This window comes from Chelonia mydas, chromosome 16, assembly GCF_015237465.2.
Source record: "Chelonia mydas isolate rCheMyd1 chromosome 16, rCheMyd1.pri.v2, whole genome shotgun sequence".
In the NCBI taxonomy this organism is placed as follows: domain Eukaryota; kingdom Metazoa; phylum Chordata; order Testudines; family Cheloniidae; genus Chelonia; species Chelonia mydas.
In genome coordinates this window covers 9776854-9790452 of record NC_057857.1, presented here as the reverse complement: position 1 = coordinate 9790452, position 13599 = coordinate 9776854, and the positions used below count along the sequence as shown (strand labels likewise).

At 51.3% G+C, this 13599-nt stretch overlaps 1 protein-coding gene across 2 annotated transcripts in view; it reads left to right on the top strand.

The window, feature by feature from the left end:
• The first annotated feature begins 3493 nt into the window (after window positions 1–3493).
• ASTN2 (astrotactin 2) overlaps window positions 3494–13599 on the top strand; it is a 592122-nt gene continuing 582016 nt past the window's right edge. The window contains exon 1 of one of the 2 annotated variants that reach the window (XM_037879485.2): window positions 3494–3915. In XM_037879485.2, the coding sequence (XP_037735413.2) occupies window positions 3546–3915 (370 nt within the window). In that variant the 5' untranslated portion in view covers window positions 3494–3545. The remainder of the gene's footprint in view (window positions 3916–13599) is intronic. The other variant, XM_043530271.1, reaches the window with a different exon arrangement.

The following is a 13599-nucleotide window of genomic DNA, read 5'->3' as shown; positions in this document are numbered from 1 at the left end:
GACTTTCACCGTTCTTTAAAAAATTTGGACTTAGTCACCTTTCACCAGCATGACCTTGCCATTTCAGCCCCCTTTCACTATCAGAATTCAGTGAGTATTGCACAGTTATCAGTAGTATTAGTTTCCTCATCTCATCCTTTTGCAGGAGAAGCTAGGGCATCATTACTGGAAGTGAGGAAAAATTCAGTCTCCATAGCTGCTCTAATCTTTTGTTTTCTAAGTTATATACACCTCAACACCCCCCCCCCTTTCTAAATAACACCTTCCCCTAGAACTACAGAGTTTTTACTACGTTACCTTATAATGAGGTGACTTTCTTATAAAAACTTTTTTCCCAGCATGCCTTTCTGGGCTGGCCCTTTAAACTAGGCAGCGCCAAGCAGCTGGTGCTCTAAAGGGGCCATTTTGTGGGTAGCTGGTGCTTCTTCCAACTGGTGAGTGGTTGGGTTTTTCCTTCTCTCTTTTCTATATTGATGAAGACAAGGTATGTGATCGCATTTCCCTTTTGTAGTGCTAGCTAATTTTTATTATAAAGCTGGTTTATGGTATTGTGAATACTTCTGCACTGTTGAAAAGTCTCTTCTAAGGCCTTCAGTCTCAAGTTTGCCTGAACTAAGCTCATTATAGACAATCTCTTCTTCTGTCTAGGGACTTGCCCATCTACCCATAAAATAGTAATAACCAGCAAAATCTCACACAAAGCACTCTTCCGTGTTATTGCATAGAGCCAATTGTCTAACAGGAATGACTAGCCTGTGGGTATACCCAGCAAGGAACGAGGTACCATTTCCAGAAAGGGGAGAGATGTGGAGGAGAGGCCTGGACTCCATGAATAAGACAGAGGAAGAAATTAGATGCAAAAGGCAGTATAGACATAAGAAGAACTTAATAACAGAGAGAAAGAGAAGGCAAAGAAAGTGAGCTGAAAGAGAGGGAAAGAAAAAGCCACTGAGTGGAAGGGTAAGAGAACAAAGAGCTGATCAGAAAGATTAACATGCGAGCAGGTGGAGGGAGAACTGGAAGGCTGCTAAAGGCAGTGAGAGAACGCAAAAGATAGAAGCAAAACTGAATTAGTAAGAGACAAGGCTGGGTTAAAGACAGAATGACTGAGAGCAGAAAAAGCAGATGGTAAGAAAGTGGTCTGATAAATAAACTGGTGGATGGACTGGAGCAACAGACAAGAAGAGTAGGTACCGGTCCGTGGCATTACATCAGCCATGGAACTGTCTCCCCAAGACTTACTGGAAGAGGTGTTGAGGGATTTTTGCTCAATAAAGTGAAAAAGAGTGGGGTTAAAGTAAATGAGCTAAAGAGAAAGAAAGTGGTTTAATGGATTGGGGGAAATGAGGATTGAACCAGACTAATTGAAGGAAGGTTTAAACATAGATTCAGGAAGCAATTAAAGGGAAGATGGGGTGAATTAAGGTGGTAGGTAGGAGGGAAAGAAGCTGTGGGGATGACATCATGGAAGATGAAAGAAGTTAGAGATTGAATGGAATAATAATTGTCAGGCAATGGAGGGAAAGCTGGAGAAAAGACCTAGGGCATGGGTGGCCAATCTGAGCCTGAGAAGGAGCCAGAATTTACCAATGTACATTGTCAAACAGCCACAGTAATACATCATCAGCTCCCCACCCCCCATCAGCTCCCCCATCCCCGCTCCCACTGCCTTCCGCCCACCGGCAGCCCCACCGATCAGCACCTCCCCGCACCTCCTGATCAGCTGTTTCGTGGCATGCAGGAGGCTCTGGGTGCAGAGGGGAGGAGCAAGGGCATGGCAGGCTGAGGGGAGGAGGTGGGAAGGGGTGGCATGGGGGCAGGGCCTGTGGCAGAGCTAGGGGTTGAGCAGCGAGCACCCCCCCTCCCCCGGCACATTGGAAAGTTGGCGCCTGTATCTCCAGCCCCAGAGTTGGTGCCTAGACAAGGAGCTGCATATTAACTTCTGAAGAGCCACAGGTTGGCCACCCCTGCACTAGGGGGATAGAACTGGAGAAAAGAAGGGGTTGGAAAACTGGGTTGGGTTAGTGGAAGAAAATAAGAAGGCAGTGTGGAATGAAAGGTTTTGGCTGAAGTGAAAATTAAAGGGACTGGTGAACTGCAGTGGAGGGATGGGATAGAGACCAGAGGAAGGGAGATGCAGGAATTATATGGTTTAGGAAGACAGGAACACTCAGAAGCGAAAGACTTGGACTTTCCTTAGTCTACTTCCTTTAGAAAGGAGGGAAAGAACCATCCGTGAAGCTAGTTCTGGGAAGGTGAAGTAGTTCTGAGAAAAGAAAAGTGGGCTGAAACTGGGGGGCACGAAAGGGCGTGCTGGGGAGAAGGTTTGGATGAAGAAGGGCATGGCGTTATGGTAGTAAATGAAGAAAGAGAAGGGGAGCTTGGATGGAGAAGGCCTAAAGAGAGTTCCCCCCAGGAAGAAGGCTAGAAAGGTGATGGGAAGGGCAGTGGGGATTCCTGGGATTGGGGGGGCTGGAGCGCTGGGAATGAGTAGCCAGGAGGAGGCTGCGGGACAGCCGGGAGGGTCTGTGGGGGCGGGGCTGGGAGAGGGGGAGCTGGGAAGGTGAGGGGCTGGCCCTGGTGCTCCAGGGCTGGGGAGGGGAGTCAGGGGGAGCTGGAAGGGTGCAGGCCTGGTCCTGGTGCTCCAGGCTGGGGGGGGGGGAACTGGGGGGGTGCGGGGCTGGGCTTGGTATTCCAGGGCTGGGGGGGAGCTGGGGGTGTGTGAGGCTGGCTCTGGTGCTCCAGGGCTGGGAGGGGGAGTCGGGGGGAGCTGGGAGGGTGCGGGGCTGGCCCTGGTGCTCCAGCGCTGGGGGGGTGGGAGGCTGGCTCTGGAGCTCCAGGGCTGGGGGCGGGGGGGGAAGTCGGGGGGAGCTGGGAAGGTGCGGGGCTGGGCTTAGTGCTCCAGGGCTGGTGGGGGGAGTCGGGAGGAGCTGGGGGGGTGCGGGGCTGGGCTTGGTATTCCAGAGTGGGGCTGGGTGCTCCAGGCCTGCGGGGGGGGAGCTGGGAGGGTGCGGGGCTGGCCCTGGTGCTCCGGGGCTGGGGGGGGGGAGTCGGGAGGAGCTGGGGGGGTGCGAGGCTGACCCTGGTGCTCCAGGGCTGAGGGGGAGGGAGTCGGGGGGAGCTGGGGGGGTGCGAGGCTGACCCTGGTGCTCCGGGGCTGGGAGTCGGGGGGAGCTGGGGGGGGGGTGCGGGGCTGGCCCTGGTGCTCCAGGGCTGAGGGGGAGGGAGTCGGGGGGAGCTGGGGGGGTGCGGGGCTGGCCCTGGTGCTCCAGCACTGGGGCGGGGGCAGGTTCTGGGAGCCCCCGGGACCCCTGGGCAGGGCCCGGGGCCGGGCGGACGGGGGCGGGGGCCAGCGGCGCCCCGGGCCGGGAGGGTCCCGGGCGGCGCGGGGGCGGGCAGGGGGCGGGGCGCGGCGGCGGCGGCGGCCGGAGGAGGGGCCGCTAGCGGCAGGCTCAGTCGGCCGGCTCGCCCCGCTCGGCTCCCCGTGCGCCTCCCGCTCCGGCTCCGACTCCGGCTCCGGCTCCAGCGCCCCAGCCCGGCCCGGCATGGCAGCTCCCCCGCGCCGCAGCCGGCTCCGCGCCGCCACCGCCGCCTCCCGGTGCCCGCCGCCGCCGCCGCCTCCGCTGCTGCCGCTGCTGCTGCTCCTGGCCAGCGGGCCCGGCTCGTCCGCCTCGCGGGAGCCCGACAGCCCGTGCCGGGCGAAGACGGTCACCGTGTCCACCCTGCCCGTGCTCCGCGAGAACGACATCAGCTGGCGCGGCTCCCCGCCGGCCGCCAGCGCCGCCGCCCCCGGCCCCTCGGGCCCCGGCCCCGCCGCCGAGTCCCGGCTCCTGCTCTTCGTCCGCAACGAGCTGCCCGGGCGCATCGCGGTGCAGGACGATCTGGACAACACGGAGCTGCCCTTCTTCACCCTGGGTGCGGCGGGGCGGGGTGGGGCGCCGGGGGTCGCTGCCCGGGGCATGGGAGGCCGGGAGGGGACAAGGGGGGGGGGTCCGGGGCTGCCTTCGCCCTGGCACCGGCGGGGTGGGCACCGGGTCAGAAGGGCGAGGCGGGGAGCTGCCGCCTCCCGGGAGGAGGGCGCCCGGAGCGGAGTTCGCGGACTTCTCCCTGCTCCGTGGGGGACCGGGAGCTGGGCTAAGCCAGCTGCTTTCGGCCCCCGGGAGGAGGGAGGCGGGGAGCACTGGGGCGCGGGGGGTCGGGGTGGGTACCCGGGCACACGCCCGATCTGCCTCTGGCCCCCGCGGGGAAGGAGCAGAGGTTGGATGGGGCCACCTCTGGCCCCCACACGGGGCTGAGCAAGGCGAGGGGCTCCGCTTTGCGGGCAGGGGGCCATTTCTGGGTGTGGGGAGGGGGCAGCTGAGGCACGGCCCTGCCCCTGGGGGTGTGTGTGTGTGGCTGGCTGGCGGGGAATTGCCCTCCTGTTTGGGATCAGCTCGGAGGACGCGGGGGAGATGATGGATCGAAGGAAGCAGAGGAGGGCTGAGCTGCTGGAGTGACTCTGGGGGGGCAGCAGTTGGGGCTGAGAAGCGGCGGTGGGAGCGAGCCGCTGGGGCCGTGTGGGAGGGCTGGCTGGTGGGCAGTGCCCTCAACCCCTAGGGCGGGCTGGTGTTTGGAGGGGGAGTGTGGGACAAAGTGTGGAGCACTGAGGCGTTAATAAGACTGGGGCAGAAGCTGTGGTGGTGGGGGCTATGATACACAACCCCTCAAGCTAATTCTCTGGGGGTCCCTGTCTGTCTTCCCCCCCCCCCCACCTTCCCTCCCGTCTCCCTTAAAGTCCTCTCTCCTGGTGGGCTGCAGCTTCAGGGGAAGATTAGCTGGCATTATCTCTTTTCACTGTGGCTGAAATATTTATATTTATATTCATTTTTGCTCAGGAGTTGAGAGCATTTGACTTGATACAGCTCTTGTGCCTTTTTAGGTGTGTTCCTCTGGGCTTTTCGCATACCTGTAGCTGTACCTGCTTTCCTTAGTTTAAAGACTTCCTCCTAGCTTTTTCTCCCCTTCATTCCCTGTCGCAACAATGCACAGTGGTTTACGATTGCTCTCGCACCAAGGGGCTTTTACCCTCGTCCTCTTGGGCAGGACTCCTCTGCCCTTGCAGATGTAAAATATAGGACGTTCTCTATGTGGCACGATCTCGCCTCGTCACCGAGTTGCCAACCAGTTTGATTTCAGAAATGTTCTTTGCAATGATCCTGCAGGAGTCACTTTAGTGCTGTCATGTTGCCGTGGTTTGATTTCCCTCACTTGTAATTGATAGCTTCATTATCTTTTACAGCTTTTTAATGTTTGCCTTTTTGCACACTTTTATTTTTCTGGAAGGGGGGAAAAGAGCTGTAGCAGGGTCTCAAGGCCGCCTGCTGGCTTGTCAAATGACCGGTTTGGAGCATATTGGTTCAGCCTGCAAAGCTGGGTGGCACTACTCCTACTTAACTGTCTTCTGCAGTCCTGTGAAATGGCTGGCCCTGGAGAAGCTACCACTGAGCGTAGGGCACAAGAGGAGATTTCCTTTGATTGCTTATAAATATTTTGGCTGAATGCTCTCTGATTACCCCTGCTTTGTGTGATGCTTTAGCTGTCACGGTCTATTACAGCATGCCTGCATGTTTCTCCATACTTTCTAGGATTTCCCGGTAGCGAAGAACAATTAAAATGGGTTATGAGAACATCTTTCCTGCATGAAGCTAGTTGATCTCCTGCTCTAACATGGGATGTTCCTCCGTCTTGTCACTATTATCCTATTTTATATATTCGTTCTGACTTGTTCTACTCCATAAAAGTGAACTGTTTCGAATTCTGTAGCTAAAGCGTGGTGTCTGCTGTAGCAGAAGACTGAAGGCTTTTGTTGATCTCAAAACATCTCCTCTTTATCCACTGGCTTTCTCCTTCTCTGGGATCTAAGCCGCCTGTAATTTGAGTACCTGCTTGGCTTTGTCTGTGGTGCTGATGAAGGTGCTCCTCTCTGTTGTGACTTTGAGTGGATTGTTTTCTATGCATTTAGCATGTCAAGCTATTCTAGCCTATATGCATGCTAACCTGGTACAGAGCTGTGTGTTTAGCCGCAGACTGTTGTTTACAAATGACTGTTTTTTCAGGGATTGTGATATGCCACAGAAGTGAAATAACTAACTGCATCTCATGGTCTTTTAACCCCCCGGGAGGCTCTTCCGGTAGAAAATGCTTGTAATAAATACTTGGATGCCTCTTAAACTGAGCTTGTCAGAACCTCGCTTTGCCGTCTGCTTGCCTTCCTAGGCATCTTAAGTCAATCACAAACAACAACAACAACAAATCCAGAACTTAAAAAAACCCTGTACTCTAGGTAAGAAATCTCAGACTCAAGGAACAGCCCCTGATGTGCTGGGCTGGCTTTACCATACAGGAGAGTGAAAAAAAGGTAACAGAAAACTTTGATTCGCTGAGTTGAGGTTTCAGGGCAAAATGCAGTTACAGCAAGGATCAGGAGTGGATTCTCCCTGGCCCCACTATACATCCCTAGCTAAATGCATCAGAGGAAGGCAAAAGCACCTGCACGTAGCCTTAAATATTGGTGCCTGCCATGCGAAGGGTACTAGACCTGACAGAGCAGCAGTCTGATCTAGTGCGGCAAACCCCATTGCAATGGGTGACTTGGTGGAGGGACACAGTATGCCTAAGAATTTCCCTACTTTTCAGTGAGCCTGTGCCTTGACTAGGACTCACAATTACCCCAACTCTTTCTCAATGCTGGCTTCTGTTACAATCTCTTTTGTGTGCTAGACACTTCAAGGTATTCCCCAAACCAGCAGATATTGAACTTGCCGCAGAGTATAAATGGGAACGTTCCCCACATGGGATGGCTTTGCCACGATTCTAAACTTCATGAGTGCCTTGCTTCTGCAGAAGGGAACCCCCTCTCCTTTCCCAAGGTCTGTCTCATGAGTTGCTGTGGATACTTTTCAGAGGAGCAGCCATGTTAGTCTGTATCTGCAAAAAGAAAAGGAGGACTTGTGGCACCTTAGAGACTAGCCAGTTTATTTGAGCATAAGCTTTCGTGAGCTACAGCTCACTTCATCGAATGAAGTGTGCCCCAAGTACTCCTTTTCTTTTTGTGGATACTTTGATACTACCGTTTTTTTTTTTTTTTCTGTCTCCAGGAGTGGCAAGAGGTCCTCTCCTATTTAACTCTTTCCTGGACAGTCACTGTAAACGATTTTGCTGGCTAGTGGGATTGCTTTTTGGGCACAGTGAATAGTGGGGTGGTTAGAATAGAAGTCTGGTAGGCCTTTGTGTACTAGCAATAGCTATGGACCCCGCTGTCTCTGGCTTGGCGTGACCCCAGAGTTGTCAAGGTTTGTGTGTGGTGGAGGGTGGGGAGACAGGAACGAAGTTACCAGTAAAGCTCTGTGGTAAGCTCTCTCAGGTGTGGTCCCTCGTCCCAAGGTGACTATCCCTGTAGATTTTTCCTCTGCTGCTTGCCCTACAACTCTAAATAGCAGCTGTACTTGCTGTGCGGCTTGCCAGGCTCCTCTGGGATGAAAGGTTCTGTGCAAATGTAGGAAAAGGGGGAGGCCAGTAGCTCTGATCTTCTTGGGTGGTGAGGGAAATTGCCTTAAACGCTTAGTCCCCTCCTCGCTGCGGTAGTGCTTGCCATTGGACGTCAAGGACTTATTGATTGGGTTTATGGTAGAAATCCGTACATAGACTTGCCTCTGTGGGCAAGTTTTCTTCTGAGCTGTGATTTTACAGGTGCCTGGTTTGTTCTGTCTGTGTGAAGCGGAATGTTTTTCATCTTCAGATGGCCCCAGATGTGTCCTTACCTCTTGTCGGAGGCGCTGGTCCCAAACCGTCTCCCTGAGTAGCTTCCTAGAGGATTTGAGCTAGAACCAGCATAAAACAGAGCTGATGGCAGTGCTGGTACCAAGAACTTTGAAGGAAAGGTCACTGAGAACAAAACAAAGAAGAGCCTAACTTATGGGAACAGTCTCTTCATCTATTAATGGTAACATCTTTGTGGGGATGAATCAGTAACTTGTGGCGGCTTCTGTCAGGCACCGCTGTAGAATCTTGATACACGTCCCTTTTTTCTTATCTCCATGATTATTTCCTTTCCTGTGAATGTCCACAGCTGAAGTGCCCCTTCTTGAAGCCTAATTGGGTCACAAGACTGCTTCTTAATGCCCCCAAACTCTCCGAAGGCCACAACCGACTTATTTTGTAGGGAAGCAATTCTGCATGAGTGGAGAAAGGAGCGTGACTTCACTAGGGGCATTGCCTACAATAGGTGTCTTTTGATTAAAAATTTCTACTGGTGGGAGCCGGAGTGTAGATAAGGCTCCCACGTCTGCTAGCATTCGTCATGCAGTGCCATCTGGATTTGTTCAAAGCAAGGCTGGGAGATACATTGCTAAAGTCTGGTGGCTGTGGGAACCTTCTCCGTAGTAGCTGTAACTGTAACAGTGGGAAACCTGCTAATAAACAAACCAACCAAACTCAAGCAGAGATGTGGGCTAAAAAGGCTGGAGAATCTGAATCCTGGGAGGAGATCCTCTACTAAAAGGACATGGGGTGATCTGCATCAGAAAGAAGCTTCTTCCCCTGTGGTTATGCTCCGTAACCCTGACCTCCGAGGACGTGTTTAAGAGATTTTAATTGCACCTTTCCCAGTATGTGTAAATGTTTAAAAGTTGTGACAGTGTGTGTACAGATGGCATGCTGGAGGAGTGTTTTAGCCCACTAGGGGGTGTTGGAGTCTGGAGATACATACTCTATAAGCTCCAAGGCTGTGCAGAGTTCTTCTGCAAGGGATTTATCTATATGTATTGGTTTGAAACCAGCTGTGGGGTTGGCGGTGTTGCCGTTGGATCAGAGACCCCGAAAAAAGGTTAACTAACTTGAGTCCTCCTCTGATCGCCCCGGGGGATGTCCAGCTAAAACACTGGCCTAGCCTGGCTTTCTTACTCCCATGAGAGTTAGTTCCTTGCATGCCCATACACGTCATTGCATTTCTCTGTGACTCTGGCCCCAATGCTCAGCATGTTTCATAAACCTTTTCCCTGTCTTAACTTACAGCCCGCGCCAAAAAACCCCCATGAAGAGAACCCCAGGCTTGCAGGGTACAAAGCACTCAAAAGGCTGTCAATGACAAGTTCAGCTGTGCCCCTTGTCCATATGCATTATGCATTGATAGATAACACACCATCACTCGTGATTTTCTACGACCTTGGATACACCAGTTACATCTTGCAGTACCTTTTCATTCTTCTATTGTTTTCACTGGCTTAATGGTCCAGCATCTTTGTTGACCTTAGACGCTCTCTGATGAGGCCTCTTCACTCTGGGGCGTGTATCTTGATTTACTCAGCAGCCATGCACTGTACAACATCTATTCACCAGGCAACACAGCTTGCTTTAAGTGCAGTTCAGAGAATGAAGCAGTTAGCGACCAAGCTAAACTAGATGGCCTATATATATCCTGGCAAATTTTCACCATTGATCTGTTACTTACATTGTAGTATCTTACGTAAGAACAATTTCCTCTGTACTTCTTGTAAATGACTTCAGTGGGTTCTGTGTGACTGGCATATGTAGCACTGCAAGATGCTGTGTATCTATGGGTGTCAGAAAAAAGTGTGTTTCTGCATATGTATTAGGATAATCGTTAATAACACCCCCACATGCAAGGGGCATGAGCTAAAGTGGTGTGTGCAACTTTGCTTTCACATCCCGATTTTTGTTCTTGATCCTTAGCTATGCAATCCTAACATCCTCTTAATGTCATTTTTAATGCATTTTCCTAGGTTCTTTATTCCTGGTTTTGATACACTTTGACTTTCTACTGCAGCCATCTGGGTGCTTGAGCTGTCTTTAAAAAACAAACAAACAAAAAAACCCCATACAGAATCTTTTTAATAGGGAGAATGTTTGTTTTTCTCCTTTCAGAATATTTGAACTGACGTCTCAGATCTCTTTAAAAAGAAACAAAAAGCATCTTTTTGTTTTAAGCTGGAATTTTTCCAAGCTTGCTGTCTGCCCAAAAGTGGGATTTTTGGAAAGTGAAAAGAGGGCAACAATGGAAATGTCTATGCATTTGCTGCTGCTTCTTTAACAATACAATACAATCTGCTTATAGCAGCTGTTTTTAGTCAGTGGGACTTTTTTTTTTTTTTTTTTTTTTTTGAAAAGCAGGATCAGGTCTTTAGCGAAACCATGATGTTGAACAGAATTGCACTCCTGAGTATTTCCTTGTCACCTGAGTTGCATTTTGCACTCTGGTGCTCTGAACCAACTTTGGACCGCAGATGGCACGGTTCCCAATATTTGGGTTCCACTGCGTAGTGAGAAGTAACTTGACCTCAAATTAGTTGAAAGTATCTTCCTTTTCTATTGCACAGACCCTTTGTGTTGGGCTGGAACAAGGCTGCGGTACTCTGAAAAAGGCATTGGTTGGCATAACACTCTTCCATTGGGTGTATCCTTGCCTCCTGCTGGCTGTATCCAAAATAGCCCAGTCAGGTAAAGGGTAGCCACTTCCAGACTCACTGAACAGCCTTGCCTCCTGCAGAATCGGAACCCAGCCCTGCCACACAAAAGCACTGATGGGAATGCAATGAAAACACAACTGTTTCAGAGGAATCCCTGGAGGGAGAAGCAAGGGGGATGTCACCTGATTCAGAGAACAAGGCGCTTTCCCTCTTGAGGGATGCCTGTTTGTGTGGAACAACCTCTATTAAAATGTATCCATTTGGACCAGGTCGAAATCCCTTAGGGGGTGTGCTGTTTACTAGGCATGGTTGTGCAAAGATGAAAGGGAAAATGGAACAAACTTTGCGTCTGGCTGCTTCCACCTGGCTTTCATTTCCATGGTGTTACACAAAGTAGAGGCTGCACAACAGATGGAGGGTGAGAGAGGAAAGATATTGAAAGGGGCCGTGGGTTGTTGCCTGTTTAAGTTAATGACTCATGGTTAAGGCTACGATTTAATCACGGGTATTTTTAGTAAAAGTCATGGACAGGTCACGGGCAAGAAACACAAAATTGTGGCCCATGACCTGCCTGTGACTTTTACTAAAAATACCTGTGATTGAATCTTGCGGAGAGGCCGTGGCACCAGCTGTGTGTGGTGTGGGGGAGCCCCTGGGGACCTGCTGCTGGGGGGAGGGAAGCCCCGAGGTCAGCCGCACTGGCCGCTGCAGAAGTCACGGAGGTCTCAGGAAGTCACAGAATCCGTGACTTCCGCAACCTCCGTGACAAACACGGAGCCGTACTCATGGTCAATCGCCTTGACACCGAAGCTCTTTGCAACTGATGTGAATGTAATGGCTCAGAGAGAGAGGGGGGGCTCGGGAGGCATGGCCTCTGTTAAGAACAATCTCGCGGGTCTAAGTGCAGTAGATACAACTCTCTTTAAGGAGATTTTGTACAGCCAATACAGAAGGCCTGCGGGGTCTCTCAATGCCAGGGCTGGGAAGCAGGTGTGACTGGTGCCACTAGTCGTCCATGCAGCTTACTGAAAGAAGCCACCTTTAGGAGGAGGTGGCTCATGGCCTGAACACCTGTCAGTGGATCTGAATGGGCCTTGTGGGAAGAAGCAGTGTCTGTTCTGTCTAATTCATTCCTACTGTTCTAAACCAAACAGCTGACTGAGATGGGCGGCTTTGCGCAGCTGTGAAATGGGCTAGGCGGTAGGGAAACCTGCGTTTTATTCCTAGCTCTGCTGCTGACTTGCTGTGTGACCTTGGGAATGTCACTTAACTTCTCTGTGCCTCACTCCTGTACTGTGTAAAGAGCCACAGATGCTCTCAGAAAGGTACTAACATCCCAACCACCGAGTCGGGAAATATGCTTGAATCTCTAGCTTTTGCTCCCTCTTCAGATCTCCCTATACCCAGCTGATATTTGTTTCCTGCTTCTCTTGAAGAGGTAAAAGGATGGGGAATAATTTAAGCTTAATACTTCTGAGCAGTCCTAGAGAGAACCATAGTCTCATGAATTTTGTTAGACCTTGGCCACACAGTGGTCCCGATCACACATCTCTGCTGCCTGGCTAGTGTGCCCCATCCCCAACTGCCCCAAAGTGATGCCTGCTGCTGTCTAATGCTGAGAAATAACTTTTCTGGGGGGGATCCCTTATGCATCCCTTTCGTAAAGCAGTGTCTGCAGTTCATCCTTCCTGAGGGGGCTTAGTCATCCATAAATGCCTTTTTTAAATAGGGGTTGTTGGAGGGGGGAACTTGGTTCAAACTACCTCTGGCATCTGAGCACAAGAGCATCCTTAAAGAATTGCTGCTTTCCAAGAGTACCCATATTGACCAGCTAGTGGCAACAGAAGATTAACTATAGAGAAAGCAAACCGTACTTTCCAGCTGAATTGCCAGACAGTGGGTAGGAATTACTAGAGGAGGCCTGCAGTTGTGGGGTGAGCTGGTTTAACCCTCATTTCCCGACTTTCTGTTCCTCTGCCTGCTCCCTTTTGAAAAGGGAGGGGGCAGAAGTGGGGTCAATCACCTGACCTAGATACCTTGGCACCCAAGATCTGCCTTTCCCAGGGCCACGGCACAGTGTAAAATGCACTTCTTTGCAATGTAGGCGTGGGAACTTCAGTTCCCAGTGTGTGTGTGTTTTTCAGGGTGGGAGGGGAGACAGAAGAGGCCCAGATGGGTGGGCCCCCTCAAAATACCCATTCCATAAAGCAGTTACTGAATGTCTCAGACTATTTATTTTATATACATTGCCATAGTGCAGAGGAATTGTAGTCAGAGCCCAGGACCCCATTGTGTTAGGTACAGACCTTGCTCCCTATATCTGCTTGACCCATGTGGATGAGACCAAACTGGCACGGACCTTGATTCTGCTTCTGGGTGTGAGGTTAACACGCATCATTGTCTGACTCCTAAACCCCAAACAGACCCGTCGGCTTTCTCCGTGTGTTAAATGATCCCTAGGTCATTGGAACGCTGGCTTGGGACCAGTGTTCTCTGAGGCAGGTGGAGAAGTTATTTCCCTGCTGTGGGTGGGTGGGTGGCTGATGGGGAGGGATTGTTCTTGTACCACCTTCCATACAGATCTAGCCCTAGCATTTTCGGATGGTTTGAAAAACCTGCCCATTGTCAAGCCAAAGGCCTGACCAAGGTGCCCGGAGAAGGGAGCGGTGAGGCTGAGAGCTCAGACTAAGTGAAGTCCTATCAAGGCATTGACGTTGGAAGCTTTTGAGATCAGTAACATTAGTTCTCACTGTGTGCAGTATCCCAAGTGCATCTAGGATGATTTGGAAATAATGAGAGAGTGTCTCTCCTCTGACTACTGCTGCATGCACAGGGAGAGGAAACCAATATCGTCCTTTCCCTCCTCTTTATTCTCTCTCTCTCCCCTTTTGCCTTCAGCCCCTGGTTCTGCATCTGTTGCTCTGTAGGAACAGCAGCAGAGTGAAACAGACAGGAACCTTGTCAGTAGCCCGCTTAGGAAGTGATGCCATGTAAAATAATCAAATGTTTTCGGGTTGCTGCTGGGGCTCTGCTAATTTGATTAGGATTCCTAGTGTCCAGACAGCATGGAGACAGCTAATTTATTGAAGATGCCAAGCATGCAGAATGTAAAATCAGTTGTTCTTGGTGTCCGATG